The sequence below is a fragment of the Anarrhichthys ocellatus genome, unplaced genomic scaffold, assembly GCF_004355925.1.
Source record: "Anarrhichthys ocellatus isolate YVR2014 unplaced genomic scaffold, GSC_Weel_1.0 scaffold12, whole genome shotgun sequence".
Taxonomy (NCBI): domain Eukaryota; kingdom Metazoa; phylum Chordata; class Actinopteri; order Perciformes; family Anarhichadidae; genus Anarrhichthys; species Anarrhichthys ocellatus.
Window position 1 is genome coordinate 5,190,668 of NW_022280042.1, and position 27,593 is coordinate 5,218,260.

At 44.1% G+C, this 27,593-nt stretch overlaps 1 protein-coding gene across 2 annotated transcripts; it reads right to left on the minus strand.

Moving 5' to 3' along the window:
• Nucleotides 1-1,287: 1,287 nt before the first annotated feature.
• On the minus strand, nt 1,288-26,385 carry fam184aa (family with sequence similarity 184 member Aa). 2 transcript variants are annotated; one of them, XM_031851990.1, is made up of 23 exons: nt 26,016-26,385; nt 21,898-21,975; nt 21,204-21,338; nt 20,985-21,083; nt 19,329-19,535; nt 18,721-18,894; nt 18,332-18,493; nt 17,828-17,963; nt 17,326-17,507; nt 17,042-17,227; nt 13,622-13,744; nt 13,094-13,255; nt 11,070-11,191; nt 10,586-10,778; nt 8,529-8,643; nt 8,284-8,381; nt 7,172-7,325; nt 6,690-6,817; nt 6,413-6,597; nt 6,163-6,309; nt 5,909-6,026; nt 5,658-5,762; nt 1,288-3,342 (listed from the first exon to the last, which is right to left on the minus strand). In XM_031851990.1, the coding sequence occupies exons 1-23, from the start codon at nt 26,169-26,171 to the stop codon at nt 3,334-3,336; spliced, it is 3,174 nt and encodes a 1,057-aa protein (XP_031707850.1). In that variant the 5' UTR covers nt 26,172-26,385; the 3' UTR covers nt 1,288-3,333. The 2 variants fall into 2 exon arrangements, with proteins under 2 accessions (XP_031707850.1, XP_031707851.1); XM_031851991.1 differs by having other exon boundaries at nt 10,628-10,778; nt 26,016-26,171.
• Between the last annotated feature and the right edge of the window lie 1,208 nt (nt 26,386-27,593).

The following is a 27,593-nucleotide window of genomic DNA, read 5'->3' on the forward strand; positions in this document are numbered from 1 at the left end:
AACAGATGGATTACAAATGCATCAAATCAACCAATGGGCTCTGAGAAAAAATACATCAACTAAGAACCAAACAGTACAGACATGTGAATGGGAACAATTACGTAAAAAAACAGGTAAATAAATAAATATCTTTCATTTTTTTGCTATTTCATTACAGTGTTTTACATGTTTATTCCTTCGTAACACACAATATCACCGCAAAGTCTATTTAGGAGCTGTTCTGGAGCTCTTATGAACACATCAGATGAAGATCACGTGATTAGAAAGCTCCAGAACAGCTACTAAAATGGACCTTGTGGTGATATTGTTTTCTCAACTGCCGTTACAAAAATCAAGAATGAACCAACATGGACGGGAAGTCCTTAAAGTGCGAAGAAGAAGTGGAAATGTGTTGACAGTGGCTGTGTTTTACATTATTGCAAGCTGAGACTTTTAAAGTTACTTGAGTTTGCCAATCCATCAGAGTAAATACCTTGTCTGCAGTGTAGAGGAGTTGTTTAGTTGTATATGTTCGTCTATTCTTCTGCTTGACTCATTGATCCTTTATCGGTTACAATCTGTGGCTGTGACCATTTCTCTGTGCTGTGTGTTGACGAATCCATGGCGCTGTCCGTGGTGCTGAAGTAGCAGATGGATTTGTAACTGCCCTTCTGTCTAGTTTCCCTTTAGATCTATATTCTATATTCTCTTAATTATTGGGTGTAAACAAACTAAATTCATCCCCCTCGTTAAAAATAATCACCAGTATTCACAGTAAAGCGTCGTCTATCAGACATGGAAGAATGTGCTTCTTGGTTTAGTTCTTAACATAGAAGACAAGTATGTGAAATCATCAGCTGGGGAAATAAAACGAGTGGAAGTCAAATGTGATGCGATTGTGAGAAAAATGCATTAATAAGAAAGACTTCCGCATTGTCTGATGCAGATGTCGAAGCGTAAATGTCAATATATGACTATCGTTGTTTGGATAAATATAATCTTCACAGTGTGCATGGAGGAATGAACCAACCGTGGTTCAGCGTCGGGACTACGATTCCCAGAGAGGATACCGTCGTCTGTATTTATTACAGGTCAATATTTACATCTCAACCACTTGAATATGCCGTGTCAGCGATGATGACATTCAGCGTAACTGGAGCTTCATTGTCATTATGCTGCGTTCATGTCATGAAGGTGTCATAACTTTCCCATGTGACACAAACACAGACATGTCTGCTTGAGTTAATGTCTCAAACCGGTTTCAGGAAGTGTTTTTATTGTTTCACTTTGACAGTTCATTTGGAGGAATATGATCTTACATGCAGTCAGATAAGAATGTGGCTCTGGGTAAGATATAAATATATATAAACATATATATTTGAGTGTTTTTGGAGAATGTATTCAATTCTTTGTGGTTGGATTGTTTCATTAAGGTGCATCTGACATATTGTGTGATTCATGAACTCAAACAATGAAAGTACAAACACTTCCTGAACCATAACCAGTTGACTGATATGGAAGACGACCATCGATTGATGCCGTCGTGAAGCTTGATCCGTTTGTGTTGTTGTTGTTGTTGTTGTTGAACGCACCCCGGTGGCGTCAGCGTGAGAGGAAGACCTCGCGTCCCGCTCTTCGAGAAGTAATAAACACAGCCTCTTTCAGGCTGATGATGACCATGCAGTTTGGAAACTGTACATCCTTACCGAATGGACTTCACGGACCTTCAGGTAGTGAAAATTACGCAGCACGAGAACTATGTAAACTTTCAAGTCAAGTAAAAAAGAAGACGGTACACCAAAAAAAACAAAAAACGGAGATGTGAGGATTTCAAGTGAGTGACAGCAGGGTTATGGCGGTGGTTCTGTTTTCACATGCTCTATGGCCTGCCCCACAGGCAGAGACACACGGCAACAGACTTCAGTCACCGACACGAGCTCCTCGGCATTAAAAAAAAGTTCTCCATGTCGCTGACAGAACTCTCTCTCTCTCTGCGTGTCTCTCGTCCACTGGCATCACAAACAGACCGTAGAAAAACAGTAGCTTGTTACATTATAAATACTGGAATAATAAAAAACACCAGGGGCGCTTGATTCACTTCCTCTTGATGTTTCCCCTCCTGGGCCTGTTGACGTGTTTATGGGAATGCAAATCAAGCGCCCCTTTAGCTAGTTCAGAGGTTTGAAAAGGACTTTCAAACATGAACTGTATGTACACGGTCAACGCACTGGGACAGCAAGCTAAAGTTACTCTTTTTTTTTTTTTTTGCTGGTGTCGTTATTGTGGGATACTGTAGTTCATCGTACGGTAGAGTCCAAAAAAAACAACCAGAATCAACAGCTGGGTCTGTCCTTTTCTTCCTCAAAGACATGAATGCGTGTATATATTTACACATGGAGACAACATGAGCGACTGAAGGCGAGTATCAAGGCAGAAATCACTCTGTCCTCCTGGCTAAACTTTCAAAACACTTCCAGTCAGATTACAGCTTTGTAAGACACATGTTGATGTATTGAAAAACAAAAAACTTATCTTATATGGAGCTGAAAACATTTCCTCCTAATATACAGTTACTTGTGTCACACTTTATACTCTCTGCAACACTGTTGGCGACGTCTTTGTATGAGCTTAAGAAGCCGGAGAGGAGAGGGGAAATCATTGTTATTATATTTCGTAAAGGATAATTCAGATCAATTACTCACTATTATTATTCACTGCTCTCTCTACTGGAAATTTCATCAAATAATAATGGTAATAATTTTACTGTTGGACTTTATTTTCTCTTCCAAATAACTTTAACTAACCTGGAGTTTGTTTTCAACCTATTCTACATTTTTAAGTTTAACTTTTGGGTCTAAGGTTACCAAAATTAAAAAATGCACGGGTGATGAAGTCCTTTCAACTTGTAAGATTACATGCATCTCTCGGCACATTACAGCTCATACAAATGTCCCGTTTTGCACAAATGCACGTGGTATAAAAGCGTTTATATTCTGCTACCATGCACACTTTCATGGTGACGCTCCGACAAGCAGCACTACTTGTCACGCTCACCATGTATGGAAGCCCTAAGGTTGCAGTCACGCTGGAATCTCACTGCTGCACATGATGGATGGGAGCGCTGTGAATAGCAGTTATGTCGCCCAAATTACTTTCAAAATCGACAGTGTGATTGCAGTCCAACTTTAGCTCTCTGTCCCATTACCTGATTCTTTTTGACAGATTTTCTTTTTTGTTGTTGTTGCCGGTCAGAAAGTGAAGTACTGGGCGTACAGGTCCTCTTCTTTCACGACCTGTTCTTTGCTTTTTCCCGCCTCCACCGCTCTCATGTCGGATGGCGTCGTGGCGTTGGCCTCAGGAAGGCTGAGGGAGGAGAAACAGGCGGATGAGGCGAAGGACGAGACAGAGAGAAACTGAACATACAGACACGATTCACATTTTAGCATGGTAGCTTGTCTGGCAGCATCAGAAAACAGCAGAGTCAGATCAATCGGTGTAGTGATTGTGGGCAAAACCAGCGCATAATAGATCCTGTGAGTGCTTGTTATAAATATAAAAAACAACTGAAGGCTGGTGTGATGTCCACAATACACAGATAGTTCTTCCTCCACATGCAAGGACACTTTAACAGTGGACTTTCATCCATCCTTTTTATAAACCCGGATTACTTTCGGCTCTGCTTCCGAGATTGAAGATTTATGGAAAGATATGGAACAACTTTTCCTCCTTTCAATTCAAAATAACACAAAAAACTAACAAACTAGTAAAGTATTCCTCCCTTTGAAATCATCTTTTCTAAACAAACATTCAGATTGTGTGTTGTTTTTATGTTTTATATTCAGCGCATGCAGCAAACAAGCCTCCTTCATCTCCTCTTATACGGCCCCTTTTTCTGGGAGAACCAAAGCGTTTTCTTAAGTGGTTTCACATTTGCAACTTGCACTTCTAAGTGCTTTAAAATCACTCATTCTCTCTCTGCATCAGGGTTTGAGGTCTCATTGAGACTGATCCGTCAGTGCAGAGTTTCAGGGTTGGTTCTTTTTTATATGAGAGTCTATTTCAAAGAAGAGTCTGTCTACGATGTGTGATAGTTCAATGATACAAAAAGGGGAAAATGAGATGATAAAGCATTATGGATCAAGATGAGATTATATCTTCATTATATGTCTCTGTTGACCCTGAGCTGATGGAGAAAGACTGCAGCGTTCTGGGGAGGGTGACTAAGGAGTGAGGTGAGCTACACAGACAGTCGGGGCATCAAACATCTCGTGATTCCCGCCCTGACTCCCGGTGAAGTAAAGGTGAACGGAGGTCAGCAGTGGCAGCAAGACAGATTGGTTCTCACCTCCTAAAGCTCTGCAGGCCCTGATGCTGCACCAGGGCTTCCTGAGGATGAGGAGCATGAGGAAGAGCAAGGCTTGGTATGGGATGATGTGGAGGATGAGGAGAAGAAGGAAGAGGAGGAGGAAGAGGATGCTGAGGAGAAAGAGGAAGAGGGCTGAACAGCGGAAGGGCTTTCCTGAGTCTGGGGAGGGACCTCCACCTCCCGTCCCTCCTCTTCCTCTCCTTCATGACTCATGGTGGGAGGAGGCTGACGAATCAGAGAGCTGACTGGCTAGAGTACTGGTAAAGTAGCATCCTGTAACCCCGCATTATAAGCTAACGACATGCTCCTTGGCCTTGAAGTAACACTTGGTTACCACTGAAGGTAGTAAGCTAGTTAGCTGGACATGCTAACGACTGCAGCTTTGATGCAGATAAACACAGAGTTGCATCCAGTTCTTACACTTTGGGAAAGGCTAAAAAGAAAAGAGAAACTCGCTCTCACTAAAGCCCCGTACACACCGCTTCAACATGGAGAGAAATCCAAAGCTGGACACACCGGACCTGTGACCTAGTTACAGTGGCAGAGCTACGATTGGGCAATCGCAAGACTGCAACTTATCACAAGAAACACACAATTGCCGAAGTCAGAAACGTTCGAATCCTGCACATGGGATGTGAACGTTACCGGATGTCGTGAGCAACAACAGCATGAGGAGGAGGAAAGGACAGAAGGAGAGGACCGATGTTGTTATGAGGCTGAAATCAAGCATCATTGTTTCTGAGCGATAAAACAGAAGGTATGAAGACTGCGTGCACAGAGATCAGTCTCTAAGACGAACCTGATGTGAGGCTGTGTGGAATGGGGTGATTTTGTGCTTTGGTGACTCATAGTGCTCAAAAAAATAGGAGACATTTAAGGTAAGGATGAAATATATTGACAATAACAAATAAAATCAAGCACAAGGACGCTCTCTTCTTACAGTGTGTAAGGTGCAATAACTAAACAGCCCTTGTCCCTCACTGCATGGCTTTGCTGCGGATCAATTTCAATATGAGGATAGATGTACAATGTAGATAAATAATCATGACAGCGACCTTTATTACCTCGAATAATGATCAATAATATTATTTGGCAACTGCATACAGAAGGTGGATGGGCTGCCTTGGTGCTCTTAGGCCCTGTGTCGGTGTACTTTTTGAATTTTTGTCATATTGTGATTGATTAAGTTTCTAAAAAAAAAAAAAAACAATGCATGAACTAGGGTTAAAAAATAAAATGTGACAAACCAGTGGTCATATACATCGAGAACTCGGCCTCACGTAGGTCTGTGTTTCAGCGTGCGATCGCTCACCTTGATAAGAGGGTTGATCACACCGACGTTGGCACTGGAGTTGAAGACCTTGCTGAAGCCCGTCTCTCTGTTGACCAACTCCAGCTGGTAGAACTTCTTGTCGTCCTGTGAAAAAGACGACCCAAGATATTTACAAGACTTTAAAGGTACTTGTACTGAGTTCATTGATATGCAACAAACACCAAGTCAAAATCCGCGTCCACGCAGATGAGAAGGAGTTTTACGCCCCGGACGCCACCCGGTCTACTCACCACCAGCTTCTTCACCAGAGCTTCTCTCTCGGTGACCATCTCTCTGAGCTCTGCGATAACACGCAGGTCTTCTGGTCGGCTTTCTCTGTTTCGGAGCTTGTCCTCCGTCCCCTGCAGCCTGAACGCACAAACGCGACGTACAGAAGCAGGTTCGATAACGTCACGACAAGGAGAAAGCAATGAGTTCTACCAGCAGAGACACAGAAACACAGTGGAAGCCCAAAAGGAGCAACACAACAGACTCAATGACTTACAGTATTTGCAGCGCAGTGATCTTGTCTTTGAGGACCTCCTGGGCCTTGCTGAAGTCAGCCAGCATGATCTGTGTTTCTCTGTGGTGGAGTATGCTCATCTCCCCCAGATCCCTCTCATGTCTCTTTGAAAGGTCTTGCTCATGGGCCCTAGAGCAGAGACCGACAAAACATATCATTTGGAGAATTACGTGAGTCTGTAAATGATTGTGAAATCGATGTCTGGCTACGGAACCGCTCTGCTGTTTTGTACCTTATCTGATGGTTAGCTTCACTGCGAACCCGCAGCACCTCTTTGCCCTTTATCTCCAGCTCTCTGGTCAGAGTGTCGATGGTCTCGTTCAGAGAGTGGATCTCATGGTCCAGATCGGTGATGCGATTGCTTCGGGAACACAGCTCCGCTTGCAGGTCTGAGAGACGAGCGAGGAGCTCCTGCTCCTAGAAGAAACACATGAAATCCAGAGAGCCATGAAGATGTCAACCAGCTCACGTGCTGGAAGAACAAAACAAAGAGGAAAACAGACAGCTACCTGCTGGTGGCTGTGATCCATCGCGCTCTCTAGATCTCGTTTGACGCAAGTGTTGTCTTTATGGTGGAGCTGCTTTAGATGCTCTATGGACGCAGCATGGAGGTGGTTCAGCTCTGCCCGAAGAGATGCTGCCGGACAGAGAGGAGAAACGTCAAGCAACATCTCAGCATCATGGGAAGAAACTGTGACATCACTGTGAGAAGAGATAAAAAAAACAATAGTGGATCTTGCAATGCAATCTGCTGATTTAATCCCATTAAAGTTTGTCAATGAGTCTCTTACTAACAGAGGTTTGCATCACCTCTTTGTTCAAGGCTGGTTGTGCTTCCTTCTAGTTCTTTAACGATCACTACGGGAATAAGCATCAACGCAGCAGGTAGACACATAATCACCGCGGGTAGAAACATCTTTGCTGAAGGCAGAAGAGTCATCCGTGTTTTCTTTAAACTACAGCAATTTGGTTTGTGTGTATAATCATTTACCCAGCTTGGCTTTCCCCTCGTCCTCCAGCTCAAATCGCAGCGTCTGCAGCTCCTGGTCTGACTGCTGTCTCAGGATGTCAAAGGTCCTCCTGTGGGCCTCCTTCAGAGCATGGACCTCCTCCCTCTGCTCCTGCTTCAGACGCTCCTCCAGGGCCTGGCAGAGGGCAGGAAAGCATCGATATAACCGATCAAAAATGCACTTTTTTCCCCCCATGTGGCGACTTTTGTAATTATAATATTTGAGGAGGAAAGAAATCATTGCATCTCATCAGTGAAAATGAATGAATGACAAGTAATTACAGTCAAAACAGTCCGTATTCAGACTTAATCCGCTTCTATTTTGAGCATTCTGCTGGACACTATTTGTCCCACGATGCACTGGATAAAGGAAACATTACAGTAAATAGCTGACTTTGGTTCAGCTCCACCAAGGTAGTAACAAAACTCAGAATTAAGCATCAAAGCATTGGAACAATATTGTGTATCGGAAACTTGCAGGAAAATCAGTATGAAGAATGTAATTGTGAAACATTTGTTCCATTTGGAGGAGAATGCTCATAAGTTATGTAAACTACATACAAAATAAATGATAGATGCTAAACCCATTAAGCAGCCTTAATGTGCCACATAATCAGTGGTGTGAGAGGTATTATTAATAAAGAAATATGAAAAAGACGCCTTATTTAGTTTAGCGGTCATGAAATCACACCGACTGAACTGCCTCATTTCCATTAAGGTGCATTATGCGACCCGTGACATCGTTAACATTAAAAAGGTACCTGACACATCACCTCATTGCACACCAAATGTGTGCAATGTGATTATATCTGAGCTTCAACCATAAAGTCAACCATTAGCTATTAACACGACGGCTCATTTTCAATGTCACTTCACGAGGGAATGGGAGGAATTAAAGTAGATAAAGCTAATGAATAAAAGAATAATTCAATTAAAACTAATGATATTAGAAAAACTAGAACACCTTTCCCCCCATATACTTAGACTGTTTAGACTGTTTGTGTCTTGTGTTGGTAGTTTCACAGACTCACGAGTAATATGGCCAAAGAATGCACACATACACGCACGCGTGCTTCACGTGTACCCGATCATACCCTTATCTGGTGCTGCCTGGCCTCCTCCATGGTGCTCAGGGCGCAGCAGTGAGCCTCCTGTAATCGATGCTCTCGCCTCTGATGTTCTCTCTGCATCTCTGCAAACAAACAGAGTTCACAAACACACGCCGTTCAACGAGACAGACGACGTGTTTCATGAAAACCTTCATGGTCAGATTGCATGCCGCTGCCGGCTTGTAGCTGCAGTTCCCCCCCCCCCCCCCTCGGAGGAGAGGCCTGCTTACCTTTCAGCTGTTGGCTCAGCAGCTCCCTCTCCTGGTTGAACTGAGACTGCAGCTGCTGGAGGGCTGACTGGGACTGAGACAACTGCAGCTCCAGAGACTGTTTCAAGAGAGAGATCTGGACAGAGAAAAGAGGCAAAAACACAAAGAGAAGCAGATATAGTTGCTGGTGTTCATACTGAAAAGCAAAACAGTCATCTGAGTATGTAAAGAAATGGAGAGACGGATTAAAAAAAAGAATATATGGACCGGTCAATGTGCCAAAACATAGAAGCATTAGGGGGGGTATCGACACATGGATACGAGCCAAATACTGAGAGCTGTAGCCGGAGATTTCGCCGCTCATGTCAATGCGCCGACAGCTCGTCAGACAGCAAGCGACAGCACACAGAACCGAGTAACATCACATCACACAAAAACAGTTTTGTTTTGAGGAGATATTGAGACTATTAGGGGCCCAGTCTGATGGATCTGGTCCTCCACATGCCACTCTTCCTTCCTCAAGCTGCAGCAGCTAAATCCCCGGCAGAGATTTAGGGCTGTAGGAGTACTACATTAGGGCCTGCAAGGTAAGATGGTTTTAAAATGAGAGGATGAAGTGCGTGGGGTTCAACGCTGGGTATGGATTTAAAAGGGAGGACACAGGAAGGGAGGTGACCTGTGCAGAGTGTCCTCCCTTCCTGTGTCGAATATACGTCTGATAAAATGGATTATTTTTTTATTTTCATACATTTGAGAAGTCATCCATCATACAAGAAATGTTCTGTTGTCACTTTGACAGCTGTTAGTTTCAATCGGGGCTCATGTGTGAAGAGTCACAGAGCTGCTCGATGCCGAACATGTGAAGTGGCGTGTGACGGAAACACACACAGACACACACACACACAAACACAAAGAGTGTGTAAGCTCCTTAGGTATTTGGTCTGTGACATTGTTTGATGTTTATTTTCAGCCATTCTGCACGATCACTTTAAAACGCTGTGATTCACGTTTACACAGTTACCAAAGCTAATGCAACAGATTTAAATATCCTCACTTTATTACTATTGAATATAAAAGGGCCGGCCTTCTGCTCCCTGCCCATCTTCAATTTCCATTTTCTGACATTTTGTAGACGAGAGGATTATCATCTAAATAAGAAAAGAATCTGATATCCAACACCATGGCAAGATCAACCACAGAGCCACATGGGCTTTGCCTCCAAACCAAGGATGAATAATACACTTTAATCAGACGGACGAGTCAAACCGTTTCTTTAACTTTCGCCGTGAGCTTCTTCTGTTACGTATCGGGGCGTCGAGGGCGTCTGAAAAGTCGCCAAGCGAGGCTGCAGCTTGTCACAAAATGTTTATCTGATGCCACCGGCGGAATCAGGGCGAGCCTCTTTCTGGTTTCAGTTGTGACTCAGCTGAGCTCTGAATTACCCAGAGGCAGTATGCTCAGGGCGGATGGGTGCGTGAGGATAAGTAGACAAGCGTCTGAGCTTTAAAACCAGCTTCAAATGATTCTCTCTGTTGCTACAGAGCTTTAATTCTGACCTGAGCAGCCTCTGCTAATTTCCACTTTCACTCCCATTAGAGGGATTCTCCAGCAACTGCAGCTGTGAGAACTCGACTATGATCTTGTGTTTAAAGAGCCTATGCATGTGGATGTACAGCTTACATATACGTGTATGAGGAGAGATTTGGGCTTTTGGAAAAGAAACTAATTAAAAAACAGAAGCTGTGTTTCTTTTTTCATTCTTGCATCGCTTTTGGCGATGAACAGAGAAACTGGACAAAAATAGCACAGGAAGAGAAGTTAAATCCTTTCGTGTTTTCAGGCCGATTCAATGTTGTGAGAATAATGTGAATCGTAAAGCAGGTGAAGGGGTTTGTTCACGGCATCAGTCGGGGGATGCAAAGCCTGTGAGAGTGTGACCGTTATTATCACCGCAAACACACACACAAAGAACAACTGCATGCATGTGCACGAAACAAGACGGCGCACCTGCACCTTGCCAGGTGTGCGTGAACAATCTAAATCGGTGGTCGCAGCGCGGCGGTTCATGTGGTGCGTACCTTGTGTTGTGTCTTTAAGCAGTACGAGTACATGTGTTTCACCTGTTCCAGCAGGTCTTCCACCTTCCTCTGCCAGCCCTCTCTTGCCGCCATCATCTCCAGTTCTTTCTGCTGGGAGATCTGAGTCAGCGCCGCCTGCTTGTCCGCCTCGTACTCCTCGGCCAGCTCGTCTTTCAGCAGACGCACCTCCTCCCTGCAGAGGGAGGCGTAATGAGATTTATTTGATTCACGCTTATTCTGCTTCGTTTTTTCTCCTGCTGAAGGATATCTGCAAACATCCCCTCGCTTCCGATTGTGTTCACTTCCATTCTTCTTCTTATTAATATCCATGAGTCGACTTGTTGTGGTAAGAACACGCGTGTGTGGGCGAGAGATGACAGAGATGATCGAGAGAACAAATGGGACGAGCAAAACAGGAGAAAGTGAGACTGACAGGCCGACACAGAGTGTAACACGTATGAGGACTGTTGTTTTGTGTTTTTACCGCAGTGCATCTCTCCATTTCTGGTCCAAGTCATCCGCCATCTTGTCCATCTTCTGTTTCTCTTCTGTTCTGATGGACATCACTCTGGCGTCATGCTGCTGTCTCTGGGTCTCGATCTCCTCCTGCAAACACAAACAGGCGCACACATTTTATTAAAATACTCTTTTTAATATGTTGTCCTGCATGCCTTCCTTCCCCCTGTAAGGGACTACTTTTCGGATAGTCAACAGATAAAATTCGTCCCGAAACACGCTTTTTATTATTCTATTGCCCCACAAATAGTCAGGTTTTCTAATATAGTTTTAGGCAAGTTTTATAGCTTCTATCTTTTCTTAAGATAATAAATAAAAGTGTCATTGTCTCAGGATAAACTTTCGTCATTTGTATTTCACGTCAAATTAATTTTATACTATTTTTTAGACACTTTTAAACTGTATGTACTTAAATAATTATAATCCCTGGTCCAATAAAGAGTTTGACACTCGGTGACAGAGTGCCGAGTCATCAACAATAACAACGCGAAGCTCCTGAAAGTAAGCAAATCTCCTCAAATTGCTGTCGCTGACCCGATGCAGCATTTGAGCAGCTGAGCGTCGGATGACTCACAAAGCCCACCTCCACATCTATTTATAATGCCACCACTACAGGGCATTTATAATGTGCTGGTTCCCAGGCAGAAACTAACTTCACCGGGTCGGCCGTTTCCTGCTGCTGAAGAGGGCTGCGGGGTTTATCTGCTAAAGACTTCATTAAAAGACCGAAAAGCTCCGTCCGGCTTCGAGGTAAAAGTGTTTAGGATCCCAGAAATGATGTTCAAGAAGACATTTTCCATTTCAATGAAGCGAAATATGTTCTCTGTGATAATGCTCCTCTATTTTATTAAATAAACACTTTTTAAACACTCACTCTTGGATTATTGTTTCTATTTCTTACGATGAATTGACAAAAGTTCAGCTGAACTTTTTGGGTACTTTTCTTTCTGTCGTTTTATAAAAGCAATAAGCTACTCGAGGGTTCCCGCTGAACAATAGCTGGTCTACATTCGCCGGGAAGCTGGGCTCAGCTGGCTCCGTGTGAACACCAGATACAATCCGGTGCTCCTATTTTTTAACCGTCCAAATCCTCTCCTTTTATAGAAGCCGGGCTCTAATTATCGCTCCTCGTTCAGTCTCTCTGTCCTCCTCTGTCTCTTTTATTGGCCATTTTGTATTCACTGATTTCATGTGTGAATTTCCACCAGCTGTGAACTTTTTTTACTAAATATTCTAACTTCATCTTTGTGCATGTTTGTTGACTTTGTTACGTTCAATTAATAATGTGAATAAACAACAACCGGTCACTCTCTAACACTCACACGCACAATCTTCCCGTCTCTCTCGTCTCTCTTTTCAAACACAGGACCACTCAACTCAAAATAGCCTCATCATCATTATCTCACAGCTGGCCTTCAGTGCTGCACTTATGTCTCAGTTCAATCCCATTTCCTGCGTTTAAAAATGTTCTTCCTCTCTCCCATCTCTCCATCTTCTTTCTTTCTTTCTTTCTCGCTCCCTCCCTCCTCGAAACTTCGGAGCATCTAGTTACACTTTAATTTCCTGCTGAACCCGTCAGCAAACGCCATGAATTTAGGTTTGTTCTTGGCTGGCCGGCTGACATATTTGATAGACTTACTGTCACTGTTACTGACTTAAGATTGAATTGTATTCACTACTCATTATAAGTAAAGTCAAGCTCAATTGTTACGCTTCCAATGAATAAATTCCAGAGAATTATTAGCGCTAACCTTGATAGTATTTCAGCTGAACTTGCAAAAAAGTGAAATTTGTCTACAGGCAATCTTACAGTTTAACTTATATGGAGAATAGAGTTTCCAATAATTAATAAATAATGGAGGAATCTTTCCTTGGGGTAGAAGAACATTCATACTTCCCCCTATAATTAAAGATAAATGACATAGTTATTTCCAGAAAACGTACCAGGGATCTATGGAGCTGTATTCAGGCACCCCTCTGTACTTCCCTCACCTGTAGGTCAGTGAGCAGGTTGCTGGTCTCTCGGACGCGAGCTCTAGTAGCGTCAAGTTCAATCTTGAGTTTCTCCTGCGTTTCCCTCAGACAGCTGATCTGCGTCTGAGCTGAACCCATGTTCTGCTCGCCTTCCCTCACCAGCTCCTGGAGGTGGGACACCTGAAGAGATCAACAGAGAGGTTAACGCATCATCATCATCATCATCAGAAGATTGGTTACGTTTTAGGACTCAAAGAAGAGTTGACTTAAAGGGATAGTTTGGATGTTTTGAAGTATGAGGTACAGCAAAACCAATTTCAACGTGCAGCCCTTTCTGACACCTCTATCGGTTCATTAGGTTGTGTTATCGTGTGTCTTAGATGAATCTAAACTAACTCTTTAAATCACCAAAGTCCCGGTAGACCAGCAACTTCGTTCTGCCGGCAAAGTAAAGCGATGGAGATATTCTAAATACACCGACTGTGGAGCGGTACCTCATTCAACCGCACTTCAAAAGATCCAAAATATTCTTTTACTCTTCCGCACCTCCTGATTGGCCATATTGAGCTTGGCCGAGAGCTCCTCTTTCAAGTTGTCGAGTTGCTGCTGGAGGCGGTCTCGCTGCTCCTCCAATGACAGACGCTTGATCTCGAACTCCTGACTCATTTTCTGGAGAGAAGAAGGAAGAGAAAGGTGGAAAAAGAAAGAGGAGGAAAAGATGGATGAGAAGAAGAGGAAACTAACCAATGGTTACTATGAAGGCCTTGCCGCTCTTTCCTTTCATTCCTGCAGTGTTCCCTCTGAAAGTATAATCTCTAAAAAAGGACGGGAGTTAAGAAGCCACTTTAAATCCCATTGGTGCCGTAATACGGAGTTGAGGCAGTTGTTCAGTGTGAAGCACGGCGACTGAATGAAGGAGTTTTCATTTCAAACTTAAAAGGCCATCTCATCCAACCAACCAACCAAACGCTTTCTATAATCCTTCAAACCACAAGACCAAATCCTCTCTGGGCCTCGCTGAACGTCTCTTATGAAACGCTCCCTCTTCTACTTCTTCTCGCCTCGGCTCTTCATTCATCCGCTGAGTGGATGTGTTTTATTTTCAGGGTGTCGTAGCAGTTCTTTAGAAATCACACTGTGCTGCTGGATAAACAGCACCATAACATCCTCAGAGACAGATGGTGAAATTGAGTTCAAGCGCTAATAATTTCAGTTGTATCAAATGTTTCCCTTTATACGCTGGAGAAATGCTAATTTAGCGAATGCACAACTAATCTGAACTCTGATTATCATGCAGCCGTAGATCAATGCTAGTAGATGGGCTAAATATGCGTCACTGTACACACAGAGAGTTTGCAATCAATATCCTCACATACAAATGTATATATTTAATTCATATTATATTAGAAATAGAGTGTCGGCCTGTCCCCCGTGGGATACTAGAGAGAATACCGTTTGGGTGGTTTTAACTAACGTGATGACGTCACCTTCAGTTCTAGGAATTCTGATGTTTTATACATGAAACAATTAATCAGACTAAGTGGATTAAGCGATCGTGAAAGTAACTGTTTATAGCAGCCATAGTGGTAACCTGGTGCTGCTCTTTTGCCCTACTCAGCAATATTACAAAATGACACCAGAACCTCCCGATTCTGCCCTCATTTGCATATCTGTTTGTAGAAATGAACGGCCAGCGACCCGCAGAGTCCAGACTAACGGCTAAAGACAAGACCGTTTACCGCGCCATAGTTACCTCCGTCTGGTAACAAACCAATCAGATGATTTAATTAATGAATATACATCCACAGAAGAACGATCGGCAGCAGGGAGATTAGAGAGATATGACCGCAAAGCCTCGATTCTGCTGCCGTCTCAAATTGCTTTAAGTAGATTGTGGTGAATTATGAATTAATACAGAACAAGCAATTTGTAGAATTAGCCATTGTATTGCCTCGGTTTTAGAAACTCGTTAATATCTTGCTGACAGACGTTAAAGTTAAAAAAAGATGAAGATCAAATGATGAAGATCAAATTCGCCGTTTTAAAAACGACACTTTTCGTCTTCTCTTTCCTCTCCGTCTTCCTGCATCCTCTCTAATTATTCTTTTGTATGAAAACAGACATTAATTTAAAGATGACGAGGCGCAGCATCGCTCCGGCTTACATAATATTTCCTTTTTCATCACTGTCGCTCCTTAATTTCAGGGAGATCTATAAACCCCCCCCCCCCCCCTGCATGCTCACACACCACTCTGGCTTAGCTTGGAGGCAGGATTTAATGTCAATGAAAATCAAACAATTAGCAGTCGGCTTCAAACAGCATTGGAAGTCTAAGCTCAAAGGGGACAAAAAAAAAAAGAAATGTTGTGAAAGAGGAGAGATATCGGAAGAGACAGGGGGAGAACATTGAGCTCAAAATTATTTAAAACTGTGTAATCATATCAGAGGCGGAAAATATGCTGTGATGTTGAAGGGATAGTCTTTTTGAGACACAATGCAGGGAGCTACTCTGTGCTAGTGATGTATCATGCTGCCTTCGTGCCTCTAAGCCAATTCACTTCCACTGGACGTCAACACGCTCCGGTATGAATGGGATTCTTAATGGCCGCTGAATGCAGGTGGAGCCATGCGAGCGTGAATAAACCGGGTGTAATGTGCTGTAAAGGGCTGCAAGCGGGAGAAAAAACGAGCGCTCCTCCTCTTCTACCATTCCAAGTGGGGGGGGGGGGGGGGGGAAATAAAAATACTGCTGACCAATCAGAAAACGACAACCCGCTCTCCTGTCAGCGTGCGACTGGACGGTTCTGGTGATATCATCCTGCATCGTCAGCCCGACCTCATGGGCCCACGTGGGGAAATCGAAACTGACTCAACTGGTTCTTATGAGTTTATTTATGTATTTACGGGGAGAGGGCTCTCAGAGAAATGACAGATTATTAGTCCAGAATGCAACTGGGCCTCGTATGTCTTCATTACGAACACATAGAAAACATACCGTGGCAAATAAACGGTTCTGATTCGGAATCTGACACTAGCTTGGCTTTTCATTTGTCCCAATTCTCTCTGACCAATCGGTGGTCTGTAGGGTTTTGACTCCGCCTATCGGCTCAGCTCGCTTGGAACCTCGACCAAGGTGGTACCAAAAAAAAAAAAAAAACTATCCACAACTTCTGCTGATGGAAAACCAAAAAAAGAGCGATTTGTGTTGAGAAGATCGCTTTGTCCCCATGATTACTCTGCTCCTCTGCTAATATAAATCACAGGGTGTGGACATATTGTAGGACTAGCCAGTAGCTTCCGTCACAACAGCACACTTGATCCGCACATGAAACACATCACCGCAGGGCGAGTAAGCCCACGGGAGAATACAGAGACGAGTAAGAAACAGCACACTCCTCCCCAAGCCGCTTACAAGCATCTGTTGTTGGTAATGTAACGCTGTTGCGGTAAAATAAATCAGGGTTGAATTAATTCAAACTGTGTCATTTGATCTGTGTTTCTTCGCAAAGGAGGTCATTCGTATTGGAGAGCGTAGAGAGGAGAGCGAATGAGGAGTGAAAGAAGGGAGAAGACATGACAGGATGAAAGCCGCAGAGGGAAACACGGGGAGAGAGCGATGTTGTTTTCACGTCTTAGTCTTAATGTTAACCTAATTAAATGTGTGCAGCCAGCTGAGCGAGCGGCTCATTTCTCAGGGATACATATTTCTTAATAGACTGAGGCCAATTGCACTGAGGAGGAAATGTAATCACTCATGGTGCTGCACTGAAAGGAGAGATACGAAACCCTGAGAGCAACACTCAGGAGTTGGATGTAATTGCTGTTTTTCTATAAAAACGGTGGCCTTTTCAGTGTTTTACCACCGTGGGGTCTAGTATAAGCTCAACCGACATGTCTGCTTTCGTAAAAGGGAAAACGATCAATAAATAGTTAAGACAAACAAGCTCTGAAACTGTTTTGACGAACCGTCATGAGGACCGACGTCTCGTCCTCCTTCTCCTGCTGGGCCTCCTCCCTCATGGCCTGGTGTTTCCCCTCCAACTCCTCCAGCGCTCTGACCTGCGCCTCCTTGAAGCGATGCATCTCCTCCTCGTAGTGCGCTCTCAGCCTGCACAGCTCCTTCTCATAACCCTGGTGCTCCTCACGCAGAGACTGAGGGGGAAGCAAAGGAGGATGAGAAACGTTGAAATGATTTAACGACCCGTCTTCCTCCTCGGGCTGGACTGGGACTAAGGGAGGATTCATAGCACCTGCTCGAGTTTCAGCACTTGTTGTTTGTGCTGTTCGTTGGAGGCCTGGCTCTGGTTGAGCAGAGCCTCCCTCTCCTCGTCCAGCCGGCTGAGCTTGTCCTTCAGCCGGCTCTGCTCCTGGTCCAGGCTCCTGATGGTCGCCTCATGGGACATCTGGGTGGCCTGCAAGGAGCCAATCTGACCTGTGAACAGCCAATTTAAAGTGTTTTGGAAGGAGAACATGTTGAGCTTTATAATCCGACGTGGGGCCACGTGTATAAACGATGCATATGCACCATATCCCATGTGTGAATGAGTTATTTTTTATAGAGAATGTGGATTTCTAGAGTGATCCGTGTGAGATATGATCAGGTGCAAGACAAAAATGAGAGACAGAGTCTAATAATAAAGAATAACTAGTTGTCTGGCCCTTATTGTTGCGAAACAATTGCTTGGTTTCTCAGTTTACCTAAAATGTCGGCAAAACATCTGTGCACACTGTAACGCCAGAGGAACATCTTACTGGCTTTATGGAGGATTTCAGTAGCCTGCTGTTGAACTCGTTCCCTGCTGCCGTCTAGTTCATACTCGGTGTCCTTCAGCTGCATCACCCAGATCTCTCCGTCCTGGATGGCCTCTTCCAGCTGCTTGTGCAGGTTCTGCAGCGCACACACAGAAACGCACAGATGTTCCCACAACTATAACCACAGCAATCCAACATTCAGCAGTTTCGTAATATCTCTCCCACTGCAGCCTGAGAGTCACATAAAGCTTGAAAGCTATTCAAGACTCTGCACATTTGCCTGCAGGACCATCAGAGCACACCACACGAGATTCTTGAAAAGCGTCTTCGCCCAGAGGCTTTCACTTTGGTCTTTGTTTTCTGCAACTGTTTTCATCCAATTTAGCCCACTTCCCAACCCGCAGACTACTGTAAATACAAGAAGTTTGTATGAGCAGCAAAAGCATGTCTTAGCGCTATTTTCATGAAGAACAATGCAGTGAGTCCATCGACGCACACACACACCTTGATGGTTCCCTCTGCGTTGGCCAGCGACGTCTGCAGTCTGTTGGTCTTGTCTCGGTTCTCCCTGGCCTCCTCGTGCGCTTTCTGGAGCTCACTCCTCAGCTTGGACAGCGAGCGCTGCAGCGCTGCCTCCTGAGCCTGGAACTCCTTACGAAGCTCCACCTTCACAGGAGCAGAGAATGACATCGATTCACCCTGAGACATGAACACAAATCCTGCAACAAGCAGCAGACGGAGCTTCAGGGAGAGAAAAAGATTGGACTTGGCCTTTGCCACCTTTGCTGCCCCCTCTGACCCAAAAAAAATGCCATTAAACTTGCTTCTGCTGTATTAATGCCACCTTTTATTAGTTTGTGTGTCATTTGTTTACCGATATGTTGTTGTTTTACCTCGGTCCTTTTCCAGGCCAGCAGGTTCTCCGTGGTGAGCTGGTGTGTTCTCCTCATGGCCTCCAGCTCCCTCTCGTAATACTCCTGAGCTTTGCCCAGCTTGGCCTCGTACTCCTCCACCAGACGGACCTTATCCCTCGTTATCTCCTCCACCCTCTCCATCAGTGCCTCCACCTGCGCAGAGAGACGGATAAATGAGGATGTCGACTCAGATGCCGCCGCTGCACATTTAGGAAGCTTTGGAATGAGAACCGCACAATATATATTGAGCACATTTACCATATCTGTTATTTTTAAACGAGAAATATTTAGTAAATCTGTTATATTGGATATTTAACAGTTGAGAGGAAAGGAAAAATGGGAATAAAACAAGGGGATGACATGCAACAACGGCCCGTGGCCAGATTATAACCACATCAGGTTTATATTATATTCATAAACCAACTGCACCAATTTTTTCAATTTCTAAAGCCAAAAACACTTAATAAGCCTCCAAAACAGCAATTACTCCATCAAGTAACTTGCTGTGTAAACTCTCCACAAAAGAGAACATGCTTCAATCCTCCCAGAACACATCTATCCTCCTTCCTCTCTCGCTCTTAGCCCACCTCTTGTCTATGGAGCTCGGCCAGTTTCTCCTGGTCTTCGGTGGAGGTGGCGCTCTGGTTCTGCTGGTTGTTGAGGAGTTCCTCCACCTCGTGGCGGTGGGTGGCCCTCAGCTCCTCCAGCGCTCGCCGTTTATCCGCCTCAAACTGGGCCTGAGTCTGGCTGAACGCCCGCAGCTTCTCCTCAAAATCCCGACGCATCTCCTCCACCTATTGAAACCACGAAACATAAACTATTCCGTTTGAATCGTGTGTGTGTGTTGCTGCCAACTCGGTCTCAACCTGTGCCAAGCTAAGTGCTCACAGCATCCCTTGAAAAATCCCTCTGTAATAATTGGAAAAGTGCAGAATATTTAATTCTATTACCTTATGCTGTCAGTAAACGTATTTGTTATTTCCCCTCGGTGCCAAAACAAATGCTCGCAGCTCCTCCGACGCGTTGAAACGGCGGGTTTGCGGTTACAGCGAAAAGATCTGACAGACATGAGGTGGAAAAAAATATACAAAAATGGGATGATGGGATGATGGGGTGTGATGGCGGCAGACGCGTTCAGGTTGGTAAAGAGGGCATCTCTTTGGTCAAGCTGGGGGTGGACAGTGTGAAGGCAGTGGCAACACCAACGCTAACGTACACCTATCCCAACATAGATGAACTGATGATGAACTGAGATCATTCAGCCACCGGCTCATCACATCGAAACACACCGCAGGAGTTCATTTATGCCCACTGCCTTCAGACTCTACAAAAGCAGGCGTAGATGATATGATATGAGGCATGAGATATGTAGTCATGTAGGATTGATATTTTGTTTTGTTGTAACTTTATATAATTCCTGCTTTATGCTTATTGTACAACCAAAAGATGCTGATGCTTAACGGAGGAGATGGGATCTTGCAACACCCCCACGGTCAAGCTTTTGGCCATTAATATTAGCTATAAGCCGGATTTTGAGAATTATGTCAAAATATCTATGAACGTTTTATTCTTTTAAATAAAAAAAAGTGGTATATATTGGTGGAACTGCACGTATTATGGCGTGTATTAGTCATAAAACTGGTGGAAATAGGTGGCATGCTTGCACGTTTGTGCTTCGTCTCACTTAAAGGAGCTAAATGTGAGATTCTGAATATTAATATAGCAGCAGACAACTACTTGTTATGTCAAGACATCGTGGAGAAACGGCGTCCTGAGCAGAGAATGATGCCGATTGCTCGCGTTCAATTGAAACCATCAACCTTTAGCTGCCTAAAGCATATTTTACTGGATGTTTGAGGTAACGCTAGCGTTAGCAGGACAGTAATTACTTTACGTGGATTTAAAGTCACTCGACAGATCGAAGAAATAGCTTCTTACCAAGCTGACTATGGGACTAATTTTACTAAAATGGATATCCCAATCAATGAAATAATAGCCCAGATGTACATCCTCTTGCTTGTACTTACCTCGTCACTTGGCATTGTTCACAAAAACTTTGTTTATCTGTGTTCAGAGGCCGCGATAAGTAAGTAAGTAAGTAACACCTTACTGAGAACGCGAAAGGGGGGGACGTGTGGATGGCGCGCCCGTTCGTTTTGGTCTGAGATGCTGGTGCTCCAGTCTTGTATGTGTGTGTGTGTGTGTGTGTGTGTGTGTGTGTGTGTGTGTGTGTAACGCCTTACCTCTCTGCTCATAGAAACCACTCTCTGTGTGTGCTGGGCCTCGGTGCAGAGCTGTGAATCCTCCATTCTCTGTCTGTACATCTCAAACTCTGCTAAAGCCTGACAGCAACAGAACAGCCGCGTTACATGACTTCACACGGCACGACACAGTACACAACTGCTAATTCATGCAACCAAAGTCAGCACAACCGAACGTGTTGCCCGGCAGCAGTGAGCGACCTGTCTCTTCATGTGTTCGTGGAGTTCGACAGATTCTTCCAGACTGGCCAGCCGCCGCCTCAGGTCCGCCTCGTCCACCATCTTACTCTTGTACTGCATGATCTTGTCTCTGGTTTCGGTCACAATGTGTTGGACCTGAGCAGCAGGAGAACAACAAACAAACAACTGTCAACATACCGAAAGCTGCAGAAACAATTTAATACAAGAATTCAATATGATGTGATATCAAAACAAACACGGAAATAAATAAAGCTAGGAGGCACTAATCAATGTTTACTCTATCTTAATTAAGAAGACACTGTCTTCTCTCTGTGCAATTAAGATGAACAATTCAAAATGAAGGTGAAACAGAAACACGTGAATGAATGAGCTGTTTTTGTGCGATTTTGGAGACGTCTATGTGGGACGCCCCATAGCGTTGACCTGCTCCCTGCAGACAGCTTAAATATGGTCGGACACCCAAAAATTGCAGTGTGACAGGATTGCCACTTTCCTCCTCTCCTCCCACCGCAGCGCGCTGCCAGTCACCAAAACACTGAACAGGCGAGGACGAATCCTCACTTCAGGAGAACGTCACTTCACCAAATTCTTCCATTGAAACTAATGCGATCACATTTAAACACATATCTGTTATTCCTGGAGCGGGAGGGTGTCTGTGTAATCGAAGGCGTTCGGTGCTCCGTTGTGCTCCTACCTCGTCCTCGTGGGCATCTTTCAGGGACTCAATTTCCTCCTCGTGCTCGTCGTTCTTGGTGTTGAGCGCATAAATGACCTGCAGACAGGAAGGGAATTAGACATGAGAATGAGGACGTGATATAGAGCTCTTATTACCTGTTTCAATATCAGATCGATAGCTCAGCTCTGCATTCAGAGTGCAACAAAATCCATACCAATAACATCAGGAGAGGAGAGAAATAGGTTTCGCACACTGATTTAAGACAGTCACAAGTCACACCAAAGAGGACGGGAGCTCAGATAACAAAGTTGGTGCAAAGGAGATAAGTGTGCACGCAACAAACACAGAAACGAACTAGAATCTCAAATGCTTCTCGGATACGGTCACCAGAGAGGCTGCCAGCCGCTGCGCTCTCCACAAAACGAGCCTAAGTGAATAACATCTTGTCAGTCATGCTCTCCCTCAGGGATATAAGGAGGTAATATGTGCTGCAGGTAAAGGATATGCAGCAGCTTAAGCTTCAGTAAATTGAAGCCCCCCCCCCTGCAAGCGGCTACTATTCAGTCACGGTCAGCTGATTTACAGCCCTGCAGAACTAGAAGCTCCACATTATGTTCCGCTTAAAGATGAGGTGAGAAGTTACGTACTGTGTGTAATGGACACGTGCATGGTAATTATCCTCCATAAGGCATGATGACACATGTAATTAGTACTTTCTAGTATTTCCAGTATTCTTCACGGGAGCGAGTTTGCGCGACATGTCGTCCAACGGAAACTAAAGAGGGAAGCACTTCAGAGTGTCTCCTCCGAGACGTTCCTCGGTTGTGACAGAACGAGAGGATTAAACTCCTCCGCACACCTGAACAAGTGGGAGTGATTGTCTGCTTAGGAAAACTCACTGCCGCTCTAAATCTGCTGTCGGAAATAAAGGTGCCAGCTGCTTAGACGGCAAGCACTTAGTAGCATCCTGAGGCCTTGAAGCCCCCCCTCTATAAATAAAATGTATTAATATTGGTATTATAATGTCATTTGAAGATGCTGTCATGAAAGTGTGTCCACGTGATTGATTTGTTGCATGTCTGCCTCCTGACAGTTGTTATTTACCTCCACTCAGTGGAAGAATTGAGATGTTGGCCTTCTGATTCTCAGCAGTAAGTCAGCCACGGAAGCGTTCCCTCAATTATACATGATTATTTAAATGACTTTCATCTCTCTCTCTCTCTTCTCCCTATTGCTTTCATCCTTTCATCTCTCCCCCTTGTTGTTCCGTATCTCCCTCTGTCTCTCTCTCTCTCCCAGGAGTAAAGGAACTTCACATTTACTATTTGTGTCTAAAGCTCGCTTTCCATAAATAAATGCAATTGTTGTTTTTTTTCTCAGTGTCTTTAAGTGATTCTGTTGCAAAAGAAATTCAGCAAATGACCAGAGATGAAAATAAATTTCTTGATTGAAAAAAGTATCCTTGGACAGGTAAATTACATAAGCATGATTTTGGGGATGATTGCATGATGATATAAGCATGATTGATTATATTATATATTTATTATACGATCGATGGACTTGAAAGCCCTCGAGCTCAGCTGAGTCTGAGTTTAATCCCGGGATTTAATGGGACGTTTGAATGTCCTGTGGTTCTTCAGAAGCTTATCCAGCCTAACAACAGTGACAACCTGGAAGACGTCGAAACGTTGACGTTGAAATGGTCAGCTTTAAAACTCATCGAGATGCCAAAGATAGAGGATGAGTGAGGAGTGATGGAGACTATGGAGCACCCAGGACGGACGCTTTCACTATTGATTGAACTTCAGAATAAAAAGGTTACTGATGTCGAAAGTAGAACAACTGCAGCGACCAAAAACCCTGTTCTCCTCGCTTCCAGAGGATTACCATCATATTCAGTAATTAAAGGATTAATGAAAGTCCTATTCTCAGAGGTACTGTAGTCTTAACGGGATCCCCGGACATTTGTGGCTTTTAGTCCACGGTTTCCCTTCATCAGACACTCCGTGAGGTGGCAACGCGCATTTACATCGTCCACCCAGTCGTGGCGTGAAGGCACTTTGCATCTGTTTCCTCCTGTCGCTGTTGCGATGCTCCGATGCTCCAAGGACTCACTCCCAAATACACACAACAGGAATCTGGGTTCAACTCTCTGACTCTGACATCAGGAGTTTCAATATTATATGATATATGTTTCGGGCCATCATCAGACATGATGTAATGGTATGAAAGGCAAAATCCAGGATGTGTTGTTTCGTGTTCTTTGCAGCTACAGAGTCTCAATCAGAGCTGTGATAATAACAGTCCTGATCCTGGACCGCGGGTTTATTCTCCTCATCAGGTCTCTTTGTTGCTTACAGGCGGGGGAGAGAAATAAAAGCTCAGTGTGGATATCAGACAGCCAGGCGCTCCGTCGGTAGTTTGGGTTAAACCTCTTCTTCGTTGTGAAGCTGAAACTGAAACTTAGCTCATTCATTTGAGTTTAATCCATCACCATCGCAAGGTAATGTGGGATGCGTCCTTTGAAAATGTCCAAAGCAAGGACGACGCTCGTGTGTTCTACAACTTTGTCCTACTTTCTGCCTGCAAGAGCTCAAAGCGCTGCTGCATGACGATTATTGGAGGAAACAATGCAGCACCTGCAGTCACACACACGTCACTGCAAACATGGAGTTAGAGCCATCGGCAGCATACTGAAAGAGAACAAGGATGTAGTTTATGCAGGAATTACCAACCCCAACGTAGAACACATGAAACACACGAGCAGCATCTGAAAATGTTTCCACAGAAGAGCAACACTAGTCAGCAGATACCCCCACACAAGCAAAAAACACATTAATCTGCCATAACACCTTCAATTTTTAAAAAGCAAACACTCTGGAAACACCACGCAGAGAAGTGCTCTTCATTTTTAACTATATTCTCTTCTTCTTCAGCCAGGCTGCACCTATCAGCTACGTCCGATCATACCAACAATTATTTGCCTTATCGGTTGAGTTTCAATTGAGTTTGACGAGTTAGTCTGTGCAGTAAAAGATTGATAGTAGGCCCCAAATACCCTGGACAGGTTGTCAGGTATCTAAGCTGCATTTCTCTGGTTTGAGGAGCAGGAAATCAATGGAAACACAGAAGAGTGCTGAACCTAGTCGTGTCAAAAAGACATTCTCCGTGTGTTAAATCTGTCGTTTGCGGTCAATCTCTCCACCACTACAAACTATTTTAATAAACCGCGGCCTGACAATCCTCCTGGATAGCCACAATTTCAATCTATCTGTTGTGTGTATTCGCTCAGCTACACAGTGTCTGATTCTGTGATCGTATCACCGTGCCTGTTATGTAAAATCTTCTGACCTCTCTGCTTTTGTCTCCCCCTATAGAAGCGCTGTCACATAATCTGTTTTATCTACATTTTATCCACCAGGTCAAAAAGCCCGTAGATGCTGTAAACTGTATCTGCCACCTTAAATCTTCCACTACAGCGCGACACGGTCGTCCCTGTTTCCTACACTGGCTTCAGGTGGAGTACAAAGAAGCAGCCAGACCTCTGCATCCCTCCAAGATTACATAACTTCCCCGGCCCCTTGAGCAGCAATGGACGCCCCGTGATGGCAGGAAGCATGCACGGGTTAAACAGTGGCGGGGTAGAGGGTACAATTACGGCAAAACATCTGGGGAAAACTCTCAGCTGTATCAGTGTAATTCCTCATGAAATACAGTCTGTTTTCTGCAGGCAGAGTAAAAGCAGAGTACAGAATACTAGCAGCCTGCACACTGTAGTAAGTAATCACAGGAAAACTCTTTCTTGGCATGCATCACATCCACTTACTCTAAACTATGCATTATAACACCTATTAGAAAAACAAACCTTATTTTAACGGTGACCTATGAACCCTGCAGGGATGCAGTGAAATATCCTCAAACCTGCTCCAAAATACAATAAACATCACCATCACACCTGCGGACCTGCACCAAACATGTAAAAGGCATGAAATAGCACCACATTCTTCCCCATCTGCATGTTTACAAATTACATCTCATGCACGAGCCTCCGCCGTACTACTCCATCCCGCATCCCAGGCTGCTCTGCGTGACTTTTGGGCACCACGTCCCGCATCGTGCACATCACACCTACAGACCTTGGTCAGCTGCGCGATCTTCTTGCTCATCTTCAGGTGCAGGTCCTGGGTGTATTCCAGCGTCAAACTCCCGTCGTAGAACATGCCGGACGCTGGAGACGGGGTAATGTTGTATTTGGTGTTGCACGGAGGCTGCCAGCCTGCACCCGTCGCCATTTTCACGGTGGGGGGAAATAAACCCCAAACGCGTACGGTTTGACTTGAAGTGCAACGGAGCAGCGGCTGCTTACGCGTTAAATCCTCCCATTGTTGGGGGTTGTGGTTAATCTTCCGTGTTTTTCCGCGACGGAGGAAGATACGGAGCGGGGACAGCGCGCATCCGCAAGCGGGAGCGAGCGATCGGAATGATGAGAGAGGCGGAGACGCGCGCCAGATGCTCAGCCAATGAATGGCAGGTTCAATTGACCGTAATGCAGCTTTCTGTGGCTTCTTCTTCTGTGGTGATACGTATCAATGAAGACACAAGGCTGTCGGGAATATGGTCGTTTTAATTGGTAATAACATTGTTGTCTGTTGTATGAATTGATAAATAGTACAGTTAATGGTGTGGGTTATTGTGACAATAATTAAGGTTATTAATGCTAGCTCCCTGTTTCATTTATTTATTATTGTATTATTATTTTTGTTTTATATTCAATTGTCTGATTTAATTTGCCCCATTGCAGTCTGAAATGTTTGAATTCAGCGAATAACATTTATTATTTTGATTATTATTATTATTAGAAAAGGAAGAAGATAAAGTTTGAACTGGGAAAAAAAGTAAAAAATATTTTGTGAAAGTATACAGTACATCAAAAGAAAATATGTAAAGACTAGTCACACTAAAATGAACACTTTGCTCTTCATTGAGACTTCATTGCGTCACTATAAAGATGCTGAATCTGTGACTAATCCTGCACTGACGTCTGCTGGTCTTATGCATGAACTGCAAAAGGTTTTTTGTCAATACTATTTTTGTGAATGATCGACAATCCATGAGTAAATCTGTAATCTGTAAACATAAACGTCTAATTAATTATACATTTTCAAATAAAGTAAAAGCATTCCTAATATTTACAACTTTGGAGCAGGCATTTGTGATTGTTTGTTTTAAATTTGTGAATCGACAAAGGCATTTGCGAATCTCAATTCTACGCTTGTGGGTTTGTTTTGGCTGGAGGTGTCAGAGTCAGTCAAAGGAATATCATTTTAGATGATTGGCCCATAACATACTTTAAATGTCTCTTCACTTGAGCTGCATGCCCTGTAGATGGCAGTATCCTCTCTCTAATACTCCTCAAGGTTTCTATTCCATGTGTCAGTGAATAGGACCAACTTACAACAAGCTACACAAGCTTCAGAACTGCTTTGTTTTCTTACTTACTGACTGATAAATAAGCTACAAACTGCCAACTTTACCTGCAAAGAACAACAAAGTACAGTTTCCCTTTGAATTGTAGTGAAGAAGAGGACCACTGGGAATGAACCCTGAGGCCACCGTGCACCTGAGTGTGAAAATGTCTCCACCTTCAGAAAAAGTGCTTCAGGATTTGTGTTTGGAGACAGATTTAGTGTTTTTCTAACCAATTGTTGTGCTTG

Coding starts and splice junctions, on each gene's coding strand:
- fam184aa (XM_031851990.1), bottom strand. CDS start 26,171: ATGGCGACGGGTGCAGGCTGGCAGCCTCCGTGCAACACCAAATACAAC. Junction 17,964..18,331: donor ACGCAGAGGGAACCATCAAG/GTGTGTGTGTGC, acceptor TGTGCGCTGCAG/AACCTGCACAAGCAGCTGGA. Junction 8,644..10,585: donor GCTTAAAGACACAACACAAG/GTACGCACCACA, acceptor TTCTCTGTCCAG/ATCTCTCTCTTGAAACAGTC.